Source organism: Acartia tonsa, chromosome 14 (genome assembly GCF_053477335.1).
Source record: "Acartia tonsa isolate MP-2025a chromosome 14, ASM5347733v1, whole genome shotgun sequence".
Taxonomy (NCBI): Eukaryota; Metazoa; Arthropoda; class Copepoda; order Calanoida; family Acartiidae; genus Acartia; species Acartia tonsa.
The window spans coordinates 27122669-27142829 of record NC_137273.1 but is presented as its reverse complement, the minus strand read 5'-3'; the positions used below and the strand labels follow the sequence as shown (position 1 = coordinate 27142829).

Genomic DNA, 20161 nt, shown 5'->3' with positions numbered 1-20161 from the left:
TAAGAGATAAGACAATAGCCAATAAATTGATGTACATCCCCAACAATGATACAAAATATGGTTCTGATATCACAAAAACCAATCAACCAATATTATTTTTTTTTATAATTCATTCTATAAAAATAAAAAACTCATCAATATTTAATTTTTAAAAAAAATTTGTATAAAAAGTAAAAAAAAACACTGAGAAAATATTAGGTGTAGAGGTTTCGTGTTCTTTCTAGACAGCTATATTGGCTATTTTTCCAAATTTTGACGGAACGAAAAAATTTATTGGAAAATATCAGTAAATATTAACTTTCAGGATCGTAAAAATTTAGAAAAGAATTTAATATTTCTGTTTCATGTCCATTTTCAACCCTTTCCCTAATTATTATCAACGACTTTGGACCGTTCGTAGATAGGGGGAATATCTGAGAAATATTGACCCGTGGGTTTCAAATTTCCATCGTCAAAGATATATTGGATTTATTTCAAGTAGACATATGTCTGAATTATAGGAAAGCTTCGCTTTTTTAAAATTGTAAATAAGGGGGAGGAGAGTTTGGTAACCCAAATTTTTTTTATTTAAATGGGTGCTCAATTAAAGTGATAGTCAATTTTGCTCTTAAACAAAAAAAAGGGGGCTGACATCTGAGGGTTTTTTTTGCGTGTTAGAATCGTCTTATCGCTTTTAAGCCTTGCATGGAACTCAGTAAGTTTGATGTTCATGCATTTATCATTATGACTCCTTTACAAGGTGTCATTGTCCTTTAAACTTTAAATAAAGATTCCTAGGACAATTGTAAACAATATTAGAAGAACAGCATCTGTGTAATCATTTGTGAAATGTTTTTTTTTAATTTACCTTCTGTATTTGGGACGTTGTCATCCTTGATTTTCATAAATGAAACTAATAAATCACTCAGTGAAAAATAATATAATTTTTTTAAAAAATGAAGCAGAATAATGAAAAATTATGAGTGAACAATACTTAACATGTTAACATAAAGTATTTGCATTTCCATAGAACTGCAGCTGTAACAAGCAAACAATATTTCCATAGAAGCGCAGCTGTAACAAGCAAACAATATTTCCATAGAAGCGCAGCTGTAACAAGCAAACAATATTTCCATAGAAGCGCAGCTGTAACAAGCAAACAATATTTCCATAGAAGCGCAGCTGTAACAAGCAAACAATAATTTCCATAGAAGCGCAGCTGTAACAAGCAAACAATATTTCCATAGAAGTGCAGCTGTAACAAGCAAACAATATTTCCATAGAAGCGCAGCTGTAACAAGCAAACAATATTTCCATAGAAGCGCAGCTGTAACAAGCAAACAATATTTCCATAGAACCGCAGCTGTAACAAGCAAACAATATTTCCATAGAAGCGCAGCTGTAACAAGCAAACAATATTTCCATAGAAGCGCAGCTGTAACAAGCAAACAATATTTCCATAGAAGCGCGGCTGTAACAAGCAAACAATATTTCCATAGAAGCGCAGCTGTAACAAGCAAACAATATTTCCATAGAAGCGCAGCTGTAACAAGCAAACAATATTTCCATAGAACCGCAGCTGTAACAAGCAAACAATATTTCCATAGAACCGCAGCTGTAACAAGCAAACAATATTTCCATAGAACCGCAGCTGTAACAAGCAAACAATATTTCCATAGAAGCGCAGCTGTAACAAGCAAACAATATTTCCATAGAAGCGCAGCTGTAACAAGCAAACAATATTTCCATAGAAGCGCAGCTGTAACAAGCAAACAATATTTCCATAGAAGAGCAGCTGTAACAAGCAAACAATATTTCCATAGAAGCGCAGCTGTAACAAGCAAACAATATTTCCATAGAACCGCAGCTGTAACAAGCAAACAATATTTCCATAGAACCGCAGCTGTAACAAGCAAACAATATTTCCATAGAACCGCAGCTGTAACAAGCAAACAATATTTCCATAGAACCGCAGCTGTAACAAGCAAACAATATTTCCATAGAACCGCAGCTGTAACAAGCAAACAATATTTCCATAGAAGCGCAGCTGTAACAAGCAAACAATATTTCCATAGAAACGCAGCTGTAACAAGCAAACAACATTTTTAACAAACACGGATGACAACATCCATAAAAGCGAATCACTGAAACGGTAGAACAAACGGACATTAACACTTGTATAGTGTCTAAACTGAATAATCAGAATATAAAAGTATAAGAGTTAAAGCAAAATTGTAAGTAAATTTGTTGAAAAACTGCTTGATACAGGACAATGTTTATGGACATACTTATATTTTTAGGACTTGATCATATAGTTGCTTCGCTTATAATATTGTTCTTTTTTGTCCCAGGAATCAATATACCAAAAATCAGATCAAACGGATAATTAGATCACATAAAAATTTGTTGTTAAAAAAGTAGAAAAATCAACATGTTTAAAATGGACATACGGACATTCTTGTAATGATTATAGAGTTGCTACGCTTTCTAAATCGTACCTAACTACTACAGGAATCATCATGCAAAGTTTAAAAATAAGATGCCTGTTGTACACAGCAGCCGAATATATTTTGATTTATTGAACACTGTTGGCTGCGACCGCAGCATCTCGAATGGCGAGGGAATGGGATGGGGCAGAAAAATAGCCTTATCTATCAAAAAGTTGAATTTAAAATCAGCCACACTCAGCTATGGCCGCAGGAGATAATCCTTGATTCTACCATTCTTTCTATACATCTAGGTGATATGGAAGGAGGTGGTGAGGGGGGCGGGGGCGGCGGTAAAGACGACCCCCCAGAAACAGCCAACCCCCACAGACGACACCCACCGCTAGTGCCGCAACGCTCCGTCAACGGTGGAGGTGCGCACGGCTATGACGGCGGGTCGGACTACTGCCACGCCAACGGAAATCATAACGATGGTCCCCGCCATGAGCAGCCGGGCCGACATCATTTTGGACGCAAGAATTCTAACGGCGGCGGACAGACTTATAAAGCTGAGGAAAATAATGTTTACAGGTAAGTTTATTTTTTAAGAGTAAAATTAACATATAGGTTTTGAAACGTAGTAAGTCATTGTTAATTTAAAATTGTCGAATCGATAACTCCACAAAAAGAGTATACATTCAATGTATGTTTTAAGTATTTGGAGGAAGAACAGTCAGCAGATTATCTCCTGATGGCTAAATAATAATCCTTCCCCCCTATAAGTTTTTTCATTTTTTCAAAAGTAATAAATAGGAGGGATAGCGGGGGTTCTATCATAATGTTTTTCTGTTAATCAGCGCAATCGTACTTTTTAAGAAGAAAAGAGAGATATATTTAATTTCAAAGCATTTTAAACTACCAATCGGTTGATAAACAAAGACCTTAAAATTCTAATAAACCTACACACTAGATAAAATCCTTCAAATCATCTGTGAACTATTAATACCCCCCCCCCCCCACACCCAATGTTTAGCCTCAATTGGGGTTTAACACTGTAGAGTCCTGCTTCCTTCTTGAATCTAACCTAATCTAGGTTCATGTTGGTTTCCTTCAAAGTGCATAGTCCGTGGGTTTGTATATTATTTTGTGTCAGGTTAGGTTAGGTCTTATTGGATAATAATGTATAAAAAAGAGCTCGCAACTAACATTCTAACATATCATACATATATTGTACTGTCAATCTAATGATGTGCGAAAGCTATCCCCGTTTTTGTAAAATCTACACACACAAAATATTTATATATTTCTTTGAAGCATAGATGATTAGAGTTGTATTGATAGTAGCTCTGATAATAAAAAGGATGACAACATCCATAAAAGCGAAGCGCTGAAACTTTAGGACAAACGGACATTAACACTTGTATAGTGTAAGAACTGAATAATCAGAATATAAATGAATAAGAGTCGAAGCAAATTTGTAAGTAAATTTATTGGAAACCTTTATAATGTTTATAGACATACTTACATTCTTAGGACTTGATAATAAAGTTGCTTCGCTTATAATATTGTTTTTTGTTGTCCCAGGAATAAGTATACAAAAATCAGATCAATAGGATAATTAGTTCACATAAAAATTAGTTGTTAAAAAAGTAAAAAAAAATCAACATGTTTAAAATGGACGTACGGACATTCTGGTAATGATTATAGAGTTGCTACGCTTTCTAAACCGTACCTAATTACTACAGGAATCACCATGCAAAGTTTGAAATCGTTATGCCAATTCTAACATGCCTAAATTAACGAAAAAGCTACCAGTTACGGACGGACGTACGGACGCACCGACCCTAATTATAGAAAATCTTCGCTTTTAAAGATAAAAATAGTCAGGGGGGTTGGTTGGGAAAACACCAAGTAGAAGGGATATTGCCAAGCACACCCCAAACTTTGAAAACCGAATTTGCGTGAATATTTATACATTTAGTTCATTAAGATTAAGAAAATAAGAAAGAGTCAAAGATAAGTAATCTGAAAAAAAAACTTATTGCCACGCCACTAGCGTCTAGGATGCCTAGGCGTAATACTTCCCTTATATGTATAAGAGGCATTGGTGTTACTATTTATTTAGATAAAGCTATCTTTCTTCTTAACCCGCGACCGTGGCTCAACACGTAGCGCATCCGCTCGTCGTCGGGAAGGTGATAGGTTCAAATCTCGGTCCGACACCGCGTCATAACTAAAGACGTTAAAAATGGTTCCTACTGCTGCTATGTCAGGTGCGCGACATAAATAGTTAGAGTAGGGGGAATGCCTTGGCCCAAAACAGGCGCAACTCACTTCCATGCACAGTTAGGACTTCTCAGACAAAGGTCGTGCAATCAAAGGGTTGGTTGTCTGATATGGCAAATGGACGCTTTACACCGCAATCATAGGGCATAGAGCTGACAACCCTATCCTATATCCATAAAAAGCCACATTGTTACAGAAACACTGACAAATTGTCAGCGGCCTATGCTCCCCCTGTGGAGTGAAAAGGGCTTGTTACTTTTTGTGTTATCTTTCTTCTTTATATTACAAGCAAATAACATCAGTTAACTACCATATAAAATAGATTAAAACCTGCCCCAGACCAAAGAAATGTTATCTTCTCTGTTGTAAAAATTTGTTTTTCAAAACATGCTACCTGCTCCTGTAGAAACCTCCCCCTCAAATGACACCTACGAAAATTGAGGCCAATATTTTTGTGCATTTATTGGTGTTCATTTGTACTAGCAAAATGTTTTGTCTCGCTTTATGAAAAGTAAAATATATAGTGTAAGTAAATAAATACATCTCCTGTTAAGCTTTGGCTATGTTGATATATCCACTTATGTCGATGATATGTCAGTCATGCCAATTTGTTACCATTTACAATCAACTGTAAATTCTCTTATGTTTTTGCATCTATGTAAAAGTTTACAATTATGTCATTTTCGCGGGCTTAAATAAACACGTATTGTTTTTTAAGGCGTGGAATAGGCAAACTAATTTTATTTCAATTTTATTTAAAATAAAAATAGACAATTATGTTCATAATTTGGGAATTAAAAACAAGGCATTAGAAAAAAATTAATTTGACTTACTATTTTGGTTGGTTGGTTAGATCATTGAATTTAAAGCAATTAGATTTTTAAAATTCATCAATTATGAAGGTTATAGAATTTTTAAACGAGTGTCTTTCCCTAAAAATATTCAAATAGATTTAATTTTGAATAAATGAAAGTTGTTGAATTAATTTTTGTGATTATCATATTTAGGACATTTTACGTAAATTTTCGAGATAAGTTTAATTTAGCCTAAAGATTATGACTAAAATATTTGGCGTTATCCTCTTTTTTGAAAATTTGAGTGCCACCCCCCCCCCCCCCTCACCAGAGAAAAACTATTTTAGGTTAGGTTATAGGCTAGGGAGCCGAGCGCTGCGGCTAGGCAGGCTAGAAGGCCGAGCGCTGCGGCTAGGTAGGCAAAGGGGCCTAGCGCTGCGGCTTGGCAGGCTAGGTAGCCGAGCGCTGCGGCCAGAGTTCTTTGTCAGAGGGGGGGGGCCGGGGGGGGGGGGTACTAAAATTTTCAAAATTAAAAAAAAATTGTAAGATGATTTTACCAAATATTTTACATAGCAAAGCTGATGGATAATTCCAATTCTCTGTAGTCCATATCTGTCCATGTGTCTATGTATAACAAACAGTGTTTAATATTTTTTTTAAAATTTATTTATAACAACGAGGGATAACATCCAAACAATAACAAATTAAGAGAAACAAAGTGAAAAAAAAATCATGTTTAAAATGGGCATATGTTTTTCTGGAAAAATGAAAGAGTTGCTACGCCTTCTAAATTGTAACTAAGTTTTCCTACCAAGTTTAAAGTCTACAGGACAATTCTGATATACCTAAATTAACACTAAGAGCTATCCGTTAACGTACAGATGGACAAACGGATGTAAGGACCCTCAAAATTTTTAGAAAAGCTCCACGTGTAGATGTGCCACCCTAACCTACTGGCGCATATATGGTACACAATGTGTACCACAAAACATTAAAATTATTTGAAAAATTGAACATGAAATTCACCACATTAGTGCAGCAATGCATGTTCTGATGTTTTACCATTGTTACATATACATATGAATCCTATGAATATAGTAAAAGGATCTCTGTCTGTATATGTGTACCGAAGGATCTCGCTAACCACTGAACCAATATGCTTTTCATTCAATATGCTGGGAAGGTTCATAACTATTTTGGGGGGAGTTATAACCACTTTCCCAAGATAAATCGGGAAAATTGATCTTCCCTCAAAAATATTTTTTTAACGTTTCTTCTAAAACTACAATAAAAGAGTGGCTCCCTTCCCCTCTCAAGGGTCTCTAGGGGCGTAGCCGTTAGTAGTAGATAAAGAATAATTTTGAAACAAAATTATTCTTTCGTTGACCTGACCTAAATCAGTCAGAATGGAATGGGAAGGATTTATCAAACCCTCCCCTTGGGATCCAGAGTTAAGATTATTGAAAGACATAACATTTTCCTCTATATCTAAGAGACCTAGAAAGGTTTGCTGGCATCCTGTAGCCACCAGGATGGTGATATTCCAACAATTTGATTTATAATTTTGTATTTGGAAGTCTGTCAATTTTACTCTTCCAACTTTTAAACAGAAACAATATGTGAGTTTGTAGTAATATATGAACAGTAAAATTTATAAAATACTTTGTGGGGTTTTACAAGGTGACATGAATGGATCATTTAATTTAAATTTCTAAATTCAAATGTATTATTTTATATAAAAAAATAGTTCGCAATTTGCCCCTAAGAGGGCGTAGGGGTGGAGAAAATAGCTTAAAACAACACCTCGGCACAAGTAGGTATATTCCCTGAAGAGTAGAATCCGATCAGTTTATTAGTTACCGAGATCTTAAGGGACGGACGGACGGACGGACAGACAGACAGACGGACGGACGGACAGACAGACAGACAGACAGACAGACGGACAGACAGACAGACAGACATCGTTCTACTTTGTATTATAGATACTATTCAAAAAACATAAAACAAAAAATGATACATATTTAAACAAGGACAATCATGTATATTATTACTATTACTATTTACATTAGGGATGAAGCAATAACTTTTAGAAGGGTGATTTCTACAGAAGTTATGATAACAATTTTTGCTGGAATTGTCAATAAATCACTTAATTTGAAATTTCTGTAGAATAGCTTAACTAATTAAGTGCAGTATATATTTCAAATTCTTAAAAACATATCAGAAAGAAGCTGACAGTCAAATGAAGGGACATACAGACAGACATATTACGTTGTAGTTTTATTATGATTAAAAAGAAAGATTATGTAATTTTAATTTATAAAAAAAACTATTACTTTTAAAATTTATATTTACATTACTTATTTTGGTTATAGGCTTGATTGAATTTATACATAATTATTGCTATTTTATTTGCATTATCGATAGATATAAAAAGTACTTTTTGATAATCTTTTTATTGGACAGTTACAATAAAAGATGTTGTGTGAGGAAAGCGCATAAGCTCTATAACTGATAAATATGATGAAGCAGTTGATAGTGCCTAATAAAAAATGATGTCATATAATACAATGACAGGCCAGTATACATTGTAATTGGCAATTGGTAAAATGTATACTGGCCTATCATTTGTATTGTATGACGTCATTTTTTATTAGGCAATATCAACTGCTTCAAACATCTATAATACAAAGTAGAATGATGGCTATCTGTCTGTTTGTCTGTCCGTCTGTCCCTTAAGATCTCGGTAATCACTGAACCGATCGGATTCTACACTTCAGGGAAAAGAATCTAGGGGGGTTGGACATCCCTAACCCCCCGATCAATTTTTTTATATATTTTTTTATTTAAAACAGTGGTGGAGTGAGCGCTCTCCAGGTAATAAAAGAGGTAATTATACCTCTTGGGGCAAAGTTGCTAAGCACAAAATGAGAGCCTTTAGTTATAGTTTTGGGACATAGGCGCTCTGAAGGGGGGTGTGTGGAATTATCAACATGCCCTTACGACTAAAATTTGGAAAGCCTTTTATTAGGGTTGGGCCAGATATCCGGCAATTTTCAATATCCGGCCGGATATCCGGCAATATAATCTTTTATGTTATACTACAAAAATTCCTACTTTTTTATTTTAAATGGCTGTAATTTGGCAGCCAATTTTTATGAAGATTTTTTCCCTCCGTATATTAAAAGAATGCTTCCTCTTGGTAGAGCATACAAAAGTAGACTACACAAAACAAACAGCAAAAATTTGGACAAGTGATTTCAACGAGTTAGACTATCTAGTTTGAATGACTAGCATCTGATAAATTTACATACCAAAAATACAAATCCACATTTTTGTTTATTTACAGAATACCCTTCCCTTTCTCCAATTTAAATATGTATGAGTGACATATTATGCAACCTTAATTCTTGAATTAAAAGGAGGGGTATAGGGCTTCCTAAAATATAAAAGATATATTTTGTAAGAAGAATAAAAATGAGCAATGTACTATTATAAAGTTAAAGTATAGAACGGGGGACAGTTCAACTACTGTACCCCCAAAGATAAAGGACCTCTTAAACTTACATATATATTTATTTCTGTTATTCTAATCATAGGCCTCCAAGAAACTTAAAAAGGTTTCTTTTGTCGTAATTATTGAATTAGATATTTTTAGAATGTCTTAAATGTCTTAGTAGCATATTTAGCTAATTATAATTAATTTGTTGTTGTTCTTAAATCATACTTAAGTTTTAAGAAATTTTGTCAATATTTTGCAAGATGATTTGATGCAATTATTATATAAATTCAGTCAGGAATTAAAAGAATAACATATAATGACAAAAATTAATAAATTAAAATTTCAATTCAGGCAGGATTTCTAATTAAACACAGCATATGATAGTGTATCGTAAAGGAAGCGTTCCTTGAGTCATTCGTCGTGCTCTTTGTGAAAATCCTTATGCCTCCTAAACCTTATTCTGTTGAGTCAGTAAAGACGACATTTCCTCTAAAATTACCTCCGATAATGCGGCATTTTGATGCTTTGTATTTGTTAAATTAAATCATGATCATTTTAATTGTCTGATCTGATTATTGCATTATTTGACTGATGTATTTTATATTTTTTTCTCCCTCATCAGGCAGCATGTAGTGGGTCAATCGCCTATCAAGCGGTTTGACTGAAGGTGTAAGATATCAAAGTCATATTGCGGGGATGCAGATAGTTTTTGCTTTCCCTCAAAGTGACTAAAGTTTCCCCCCTTGCATTAGAAATACATTAAAAATAAAGGGAGAGGGGTTCTTATGCATAACCACTAATGGTGGCCATAACACTGCGGGGCCTATACAAGCGAGGCTAATTAACCTAACCTGACCAATCCTAATGTTATAAAGAAACAAACAAAAAACTACCTACACCTAACTTTCATCTTTGCTTCAAAATAAGAGATGGTTATGCACCTTGACGGCATTATATAATATCTACTCTTCTAAATTGATATGCTGAAATATTTTCAGCTAAATCTATTTCTTTGAGTGCAATATCCCTGTATCCCAGATGTAGGATAAACCTTCTTTTGGGGGGGGGGGGGGGCGCAAAATCCCTATTTTCCTGAAGTATGATAAACATTTTATGAATATATCTGCACAGTATTGTTAAAATCTTCAATATGTAACATTTTAAAGTGATTTAGTCAATTTTTCATAGCACATATTTTCTAGTTGTGTTTGCTATTGTTCACTGTTTTAAAGTTAGTATGTTTTTCAATCTATTTTTTTAAAAATACAAGCTATTCTAAGACTTAAAGATATATTTCCATTTTAGCAATCATTTCTAATTCATTTTGTCTCTTGTAGAAGTTAATTTTAGACTGCCTTGTAATTTTCTTTCTATGAATTTTAAGCCTAAGCAACAAAAAGAATCTTGTATCGATGAATTTTGGAATGGTGATACTTAAGTTGATTAAATAATAAATACCATGGTGTACTTGGATCATATAAAGCATATTGAAATGAATTGAAAATAAGGGGGTAGAGTAACCCTTACAATTTAGGAGGCGATGGGGGAGGTCCTAGACCTAAGAGGCCATCTATTACCCAATGTAACATAACTTTATCAAATATATCAAATAAAGGGAAAACTACCCCCAACTTTATTTTCAATTTATTCTAAACTTTGTGAGAAGCTTTCCTATTTCTGGATGTTGTTATCCTTGTTTATGTGCATTATTGTCATAATTTATCATATTTAATTTACTCATGTAAGTGAAGTCATACTTAGTATCTAAGTGTTCAAATGATTATATAGAAAGTAAGGCTTTGATCTCTAAACGTAAATAAAGAATATTTATTTAAATCCTTATGTTTTCAGTAGCAAAGCTGCTCAATAATTCATATTTGTCAGCTTTAACAAACGACCGATGTTTTAACAGAAAGACAATTGTGAATTGAACTCAGACAAAAGGACTGAAAAGGGTACCGTTTAAGAAATAATGATATTTTGTCGATTTATATCTAAATTGGCATGAATTGGCAACGACTGACTTGTTATCTTTATGTTTTTATTTCTTCAAACGCCTGAGAATTCGAAGATAATGTAAATTATATGAAATAAAATATGAAATTACGTGAATATTATTGAATTGATATATTGAATATTATTGATATTATGACTAAATATTTTTTGTTGATATGATTACTACGCAAGAATGAGAGCTGTAGATAAAATTGTCCTTGTATTTAGATTACTGGAGATGAAAGAGAAGGACCTGGAGCTTGCCGCAGAACTTGGAAAAGCTTTGCTGCAGAGGAATGAGGAATTGAGGAGGAAAAATGAGGAATTAGCTGAAGAATATTCTAATAAACTTGAGGTAGGCAGTTTGGAACTTTTAGATTAAATTTCATGGGTTTCTATTACCCCTAAGATAAAACTTTAAAAGATACATGTACACAAAGTTCCATAAATCAGGTTTTATAATTCATTTGATTAAAACATTGGGTACTTTCATAAATCTTCATTAGTTTGTTTATATTTTCAGTGTTCAAACTTTTTAACCAAAAATTGTGTTTTGATGTTTTGGCAATATCTCTCAAAGGGCCTCGTCAAGTCGACATACACCCTTCCCCTTCCCAAATAAAAATAAGGGGTAGTTTTTTGTATAACTTTAGGTCTGGTAAGTGTTAGGCCCCTATTTTATTTTTTATTATTTCTAAAAGAATGGAGAGGGCAAGGTGGGGGTCTGTGCCCAATAGTCACTTTCAGGAAAGCATTGAAGGTTTCAATACATAAATTGAAACATCTACAATATTTGGATATTTTTCAATTTTCTTTGTTTATCACATCCCGACTATTTCTGATAAAAACATTAAGAAATCAAGAAACAATTTTATTAAACTTTGTGCCAAATTTTTACCTTTTGTCTTTCATTGTCTTTTCACTTTAAGCAATTTATTATAAATGTGGCGTAAATAGGATTTTAAAAGGTGGTGATAGTAATATGTTGTCAATAAATCACTTAGTATGTCATTAGATTTTGGCTCAAACACATAAAAAAATGCATTAATATCTGACATACCCAAGAATATTAAGAGCTTCGCTGTTCTTCCAGTAATTAACTCGTCAGATAAAAAGCATGGATAAGGAATGGATAAGAAAATAAACTACATATTGATGTACATTCCCTATGATAATAAACAAAATGTTTGTTGGACGCTGGCAGTTTGAACCAACCACTAAAGTTGAATTGAAATAATTAACGTTTTGAAACCAACGAATGAGATAAACTGTATATAAAACTTTAGGCACCAGAATAATTCATATCCAATAATCCAATGTATACCCCCTTCCTAGATAAATGTACATAATTATAAAATAGCTACGCTACTAAACAGGAATTACTTTGATTTGATTTAATCAAAACAAAGAAATTAAACTTACAGAAATAAAATTTTTATAAAAAAAAATTTAAAAACTATTCGTTGAAATTGCCCCTCCCTAAATTTAGAAATTCAATGAAAATTTTTCTAATTTGATTCTTTGTTGGTTTTTTTTTAAATTGGTTTACTAAATATATCATCCCATATTTTTTTAGTGAAGTAGTCACTTTATAAATTGGAGTAAATGTACTGTAACTTTCTTCTATTGTCGAGTAGTAATGTCAGGATTATTTGCTTGAAATAAAAAATGATATTTTTGCGAAAATTATAATTATACTAAATATTTTTAATTTTACTTTAATGTTAATTTTTTACCAAAAATATTGTCATTTTCTGCTACGCCACTAATGTATCTTATTGTTCTTTTTTGTTATATTATTTAGTTATTAAATTTCTTGTTTGTAAAATCTCACAAAAATCAATTTGTCTTAACCTCTTTTCGAGGAAGCTTTGTGTTTATCAAGATCGAATTTAATTTCCTTATTCACAATTCCAATTCAGCGCAAATGTCGTCTTTGTTTGACTTTCCTTTCCTAAAGAGACGCGGCATGGAATGTTGTTTATGTTTTGATGTCTCCACGTTCTTTACTTTTGAATGATATGTGAGTGGATGAAGATTTCGGAGAATAAAGTCGGGCCTATCATTGGTCTCATAGTGCGTGAACAACCCTAGTATACCAGGGGCTTTAACCATAAGAACTTCAGGTAGATTTTGTTCATTTTATTAAATTGAATGGCATATAGGACGGATTTATTAAGTTTGAAAGGCTTTAGCCAGCTAAACATGAAACTTTATTATGATTCAATTATTATGTTTTAGTAATTTTATGTGCCCTTATTTTTGCATTTAACAATGATCTATTAAACCAAATAATTTTCCTTTAAAGCCAAAGTACCCAAAGATTCTTAACCGTAGAAAAAAAGATTTATAAAAAGCAAATAATATTACGTGGTTATAAAAACTGGAATTTTGTATTAATTGATTTTGTAATTTCAGGACTTTGAAATAGTTTGTGTCAATAAAATCTATACTCAAACCTGCTGTTGAAACTTGATGGTTCCTGGTGTTGGGGGATTTGTCCGTATGATTAAGATCTCTAGAACTTCCCGCAAATTCGGAAGTCATACTTAACCAAAGTGTTATGGTTAAGACACAATTAGCCATTTAAATAGTTTTAATTCTAATGATCAGCTATGCTTTAGGCCTAGTTAAGGGGTTGGGAGAACACTTCCTACACAATAGAGGGTCAACTTTTACTAATGGGCAACCTTCCGACTTACAAAATAGCCAGAAACCTGCCTGTATTGTAAACCAATTTTATCGAATGTGGCACAAGGATTTTTAGACTTTTTAACTTAATTACATTCTACGAATATCACTAATTACAATAAAAAAAATTATCCCATCTGTAGATAAAATTATTGATGAAAAAAATGACAGTTTGTTCAAACCAATCAAGATTGTCTACAAAAATATTTGCCTATGAGCTAAAGATCTTATTTATAAAACTTTGGGTAAAACTAATTTAATAAATAATATTAAACCAATGTCTCCCCCCCTCATGTTTTTTCATTTAAACTTAAAGCTCCATAAAGTATTGATTTTTAACCTATTTGTTCTTTACTGCCTGAATAAAAACAAAGAGCTAAAAACCAATTAATATTGTCTACAAAAAAAATTTGCCAATGAGCTAAAGATCTTATTTATAAAACTTTGGGTAAAACTAATTTAATAAATAATATTAAACCAATGTCTCCCCCCTTCATGTTTTTTCATTTAAACTTAAAGCTCCATAAAGTATTGATTTTCTAACCTATTTGTTTTACTGCCAGAATAAAAACAAAGAGCGCACAGTGGGATCTTTTGAAAAAAATCGGGACATCCAAAAAATCTAAAATCGACTTTTATATATCCTAGGACCTAATAATGGCTGTAAGTAGACAGCTAGAAAAGAAATTTTTAAAAAATATTAATTTTTGGCGGGTTTATGCCATTTTTAAAAAAGGTAGTGAAAAATTTCTTTTCAGTTTTGATGATTTTCCAGATTTTTTTACACAATTTTTTCAAGGCAACAAAAAATACATTTATGTTCATCTTATGAAAAAAAAATTTATTGAGGTACTTTTCAGATACCTGTACCAATGTCTAATTAAAGAAAAAATTTAAAAAAATATTTTTTTGGTGGTGTAAATTGACATTTTGTGAGAAAATTTCACCAAAAATATTAAGATTTTTAACCCCAAAAAATCAGTTTTCTCCATTTTACCCAAAAACGGACAGGAGGCCCCGGGTTTTGCAATAATAATATTAATATACAACATGTATTGTGTATAAAACAGTTTTCACAACCTGGGGCTTCTTGTCCGTTTTTGAGTAATTGAGCATTTTACATTGCATGGTTTGAACAATTTCGTTCTTGTTAATTTCAAATTTTCCCCCGTTAGAGGGGGAAGGAGTCATTTTAGAGCCCAAAGTCATCTCTGCAATATTTTTATACTTATTAAGGCGGATCTTTCTTGACTTATGCATCATTTGCCTCTGGCGAACCGTTTCGCCGTTATTTGCCGCCGTTGGCATGATTTTTAACGATTTTTGCCGTTCTCGCGGTTTTAATGGACATTTAAGGGATAAAGGAGTCGTTAAATAAAGATGACTTAAAAATACTTTTATTTTAGCAATTAAATTTGCTAAATTTCATGTGTTCTAAAAAAATTTGTAGTTCTAACTGGTTTTGGTCCAGCAGAAATTCAAATTTGGAGATTAATTATAATATTGCAAAAACATTATATACGCATCAGAGAGAGAGAGAGAGAATTATACGTTTGAAAGAGAATATAATTTAAGTAATTATGCTTATATTCTTATACAAACTTTAAATGAAGATAGCTAGACCTAGAACAAAGGTATTAACACAAAATCAAAAGTGTTTTGAAAATTATGTTATTGTTGTTTATATCTGTAAAAAAAATATTTGAAAACATGCCTTATAAGTGTCCTATTTTACTTATACTGGACCTACCTAAAAATGCCGGGACTCGAAATGGGTGCACCTGACGCTATATTCTTGTTCACAAACATTGTTTGCATTGAAGAAATATTTACATAGACGTTGATTTTGTTAAAATATTCCTATCCTAACTAAAGTTATGAAGTTTTATAGATTTTTTAAAAATAGGGTAGCTTCGCTCCTCCAAAACAGCAAGACGTACTTACCAAATGCACATTAGAAGTTAACAGAGGCAAAATTTAAGTTATTTCCGAGTTAAAGCAAAAGAAATTACATCATTTCTTCAAATACAAGCTTATTTATTGAAGTTTACTTTTGTCTACTCTAAATGTCCCGTTTTTTGGCAAAAGATCCCACTGTGGAGCGCATCATCTATCATAAAATAGATGATTAGAAAATCATTATCTCAGAACCATAGTGACATAGTTCTTATTGTTCAGTTTAATCACATAACCATTGTTGTATGATCTAATGGGAAATTCTACTGTAATGTAACTGTAAAATATAGTCTTGAAATCGTCCAAATTAAAATCAATAATTTTATTTTTAAGAAGCGCAGCTACCCTATAATTAGAACTTTCAGATTCAATTTTTGACGTTTATTTATTGTAGAGGATTCTTGGGGGCACATGAGGAAATTGGAAAGAAAGGGAAAATATACCCTCCATTTCCATTTTTTTTCTCGCGGGAGATAGTTTTTCTAATGATGATTTCTCTTTTAAGGGAAGAGATACCGTCCTCCAAATTGTCATAAACCCTTCTATAGTCATATAAAAAGTTTAGATGTAAAGGAGAATCATATCGGTTCGGTGGTTAACGATCCTTTGTTACACAGATACACAATTATTGCAAATCAAAAATAATTCTTGAATATTTTTGTTGTATACTGTATAACAGTGTATTGTTCGTATTTCGTTTTAATGAAATATATTGCTCTACTACCTGTGGACATAACTACATTGTATAAAAATTAGAAACAAAGCAACTGCTGTCAATTTTATTTATATTTGTTTTTTTTGATAATTTGTAATTTGAGAAGAGTTTTTTTTATAAGGGATTTAGGAAGAGGACAATGGCTATAATAAAATTATCAACAACTCTATCTGTATACCCCAAAGGTAAAAGCTACAAAAGAAAAATTAGATATAATTTATGATTTTGAAAAATAAAAATTTAACTAATTTTTATCTCTGGTAATAGCAGGGATAGAACAATTCAAGATAAATTAAACTATACCCTAATTGTTATTTGAATAATTCAGCCTTTGGAAGCAAATATTAGGTGGAATAAAAGGTTGTAGATTTATTTAATCGCCATGTTTTCTATGATTATAATTTACAAAAAAAAACATTTGTCTCATTTTCTAGTGCTTTTTATTAGTTTGTTAATAAACTAGCTTCCATTATCTATTGCCTTGTATTATTCTTAGTGAAGGACATGGAAGAAAAATGAAAATAGCATAAAAGCCCCCTGGGACTTGTGTAAAGCTTCTATAAAATGCAAGTTAGCGAAATCTCAAGCTGTTTATGAGCTTCACTTTTACAAATGCATGTTATTCTAGTTTTTTTTTTCATATTTTGACTAAAACAAAAGTAATTGATAGCTTTCCCGAAGGTCGCATAAGCATATTAAAATCACTTTTTGCAACATTTAACATATTTTTATTTTATTTGCGTTTCATTGCCAATTTTAGTTTTACATAAAAGGATACTACAAATTTTAGATTTTTAAGTTATAAGTAAAAGTTTATTTAATGGGGAGAAGATGACAAAATATCATCTCCAATGCAGGGATGTAAGGAGGTAATTTTGTCCATCATTATTGGGAATTTAAATCAATTTATTCTCGGTTGTCTTATCCCTTATTCAATGTTAAATCTGGAGAATCAAATCATTGTCCGAACTCCCATATCGGCCCTATAAACTTGACTGATAAAATAGAAAAAGTTGTCAACTTAAAATGATAAAAGTAGTGTACCTTTGTAAAAATATTATTAACTCATAAAAGTAGGAAATTTAGAATAAGGTCATGATTTAAATAATAGCAATATTTATGAATATTTTGAGGTTAGTATTGTAGCGCAGCTACTCTGCCCTTTCTAGGGCTGAATTATAAAACGAATGAATTTGAGATGGAAGATCAGCTAGGCGTAAAAAAATAAGAAAGTTTGCTGCAAAATTTAATTCGTTTTTAATCCTGATTAGCGGTGGCTGGTTTGATTATTAATTTTTTGGGGTGAGGGACTTATTGAGACTGCGCCTGCCGAGCCCTAAATATAGTAACGTAAAATTTCAAAGTCTCATTCCATTATCTAATTTAATTATATTGCAAATTCAAAATCTAGAAGAAAAAAAACATTTTATGTGAATTCCGGGGGAAAATAAAAAAACAATCGCTTCGGGAAACATAGACTTAGATTTTTAAATAATTTAAATAAATTTAAAATCCTTTAAACTATCAAGCTAAATTGACCCTAGCATAAAAACCATAATTTCTTTTTCCTTTTTTTACAGCTTAACTATGGGTGATATATGACTGTATAATTATCTGTTGTACAGATTCTAGAATTCTTTTTTCTATCACAGTTAGCGAATTTTGTCTGTGCGCTACAAGAATGACATTTAACTAGATATAATCAGTTTTATTGCAATTTATAATATTGCAATGGCACAACAATTGTCTCAACCATGACACTTTGGTTGAGCTTGACTTCCGAATTAGCGGGAAGTTCACGAGATCAGTTGGCGAACATACAAACCCCCAATACCAGGAACCATCAAGTTTCAACAGCAGGTTTGAATATAGATTTATTGATGAAATTATTTCAAAGACCTGAAATTACAATATCAATTAGTTCATAATTCCAGTTATTTATAACCACGTAATCTTATTTGCTTTTTTAAAATCATTTTTCTCTACGGTAAAAATCTTTGGGAACTTTTGGCTTTAAAGGAAAATTATTTGGTTTAATAAATCATTGTTAAATGCAACAATAAGGCACATAAAAAATTACTAAAACATATATTAATCATAATTAAGTTTCATGCTTAGCTGGCTAAAGCCTTTTTAAAACTACATATAATCGTCCTATACACCATTCTTCCTAATAAAATTAACAAATTCTACCTGAAGTTCCTATGGTTTCAAATCCCTGATATACTAGGGTCGTTCACACACTATGAGACCAATGATAGGCCCAATTTTGTTCTCCGAAATCTTCACACACTCATGTCTCATTCAAAAGTGAAAAACGTGGGCGCATATAAACAATCCATGCCGCGTCTATTACTAAAGGAAAGTCAAAAAGGACGACATTTGCGCTTAATTTTAGTTTAATGATAAGGAATTTAATTTCGAACTTGATAAACACAAAGCTTCCTCGAAAAGAGGTTAAGACACACCCCCCGTTTGAAAGTCAAATTAACTTCCTTAACGAGATTCAAGGTTTTTTTCGCGCTGAGCACTAGCAACATTTCTCACTAAACTCAACTCACCATAATCACATGAGAATGGCCACATCCCGAAAACGTGACAATTTTGCTCCTAACTAAATGAAACCCCGTGAAATGCATACACAATATTGTACTCCTCACTAGGACTCATAATACCTCACATTTTAGGATAGAAGGATGGGGATTGGTTTGTACCATACAACACTCCATGCACATGACAATCACAAGATCACATACACAAATCCTAAAATAGATAATCCTATTAATTATGATGTTGTAAATGTAACAACTATACTAAATAATAATCATTTCATAATCAATAGGTAATAAATCATTATAAATAAATCAATAAGTACCTACGAAATCAGGTTGAAATGTAAATGTAAACAATAATGGTAAAATAAAACGAAATAAATCTTAGACAAGAAAATTAAGATTTATAGGTACTTAAAACTAAATTTGTTAAGCATCAAAAAGAGTAGTAAGAAAAAATTTTTCAAAATCCTTGGGCAGAAAGTTTTTCAAACCTAATGAATAAGAACTGTAATATCTTAATCAACAATAAAACTTTTTAATACTTAAGAATAGCAAATAATAATATCTTCGTTAGAATTTTCATCGGAATTATAAAAAAATACCAATTTTTCTTTGTAAAAAATATATGAGACTTTAAATATGAATTTTCAATCATTCCTTGATCTGAATAAAAAATGTTTTGCTTGATTGAAATTCATATATAATTTTTTTAAAAAAATGCTAAAAAAAATACTTGATTTTTTTTCTTAGAATAAATATCGAATCACGCAACCTCGACACATTTATTCCTTTTTGTTAAACTTTTCAGGTAAGTTTTTTTGATGAATTGTACTTTTGAAAAGAATTTAAACTCAATAAAATTAAATTTGAGCATATGAAATAGAATAAACTTTAATCGCATTTCATTTGATTCTTATTTTAGGCATAAAAATAGGCATATGAAAATGTGGCTTTTTTTTACTAAAAAAATCTCAATTTCCATAAAATAAGAATCAATTGTTAATCATAATTTTTTAACAACTGCTTTTATTTTAATATCTGCGATAAAAATGAAGGAAAGGTTAATTTAAAATATGCATAGTTTATCTTAAATTAATTCTGTGATATTCATATAAATAATAATCAATAATTTAATAATATCATACATCGTGTTCATTATTATAAATGCTTATCTCATAGAAAATAGAGTTTACATTTTTAAACATGAACGAAAATATATATGTACCTAAGAAAATAATTGCTATAAATACTTTCTCAAGGTT

General features: G+C 31.7%; 1 protein-coding gene across 1 annotated transcript in view; it reads left to right on the top strand.

Annotated features, from left to right (window-relative positions):
- Positions 1–20161, top strand: part of LOC145306053 (bicaudal D-related protein homolog) — an 80319-nt gene that overhangs the window by 12704 nt on the left and 47454 nt on the right. Inside the window, exons 2-3 of the mRNA XM_080147981.1 lie at positions 2720–2996; positions 11211–11337. Coding sequence (XP_080004107.1) covers positions 2725–2996; positions 11211–11337 — 399 coding nt within the window. The 5' untranslated portion in view covers positions 2720–2724. The remainder of the gene's footprint in view (positions 1–2719; positions 2997–11210; positions 11338–20161) is intronic.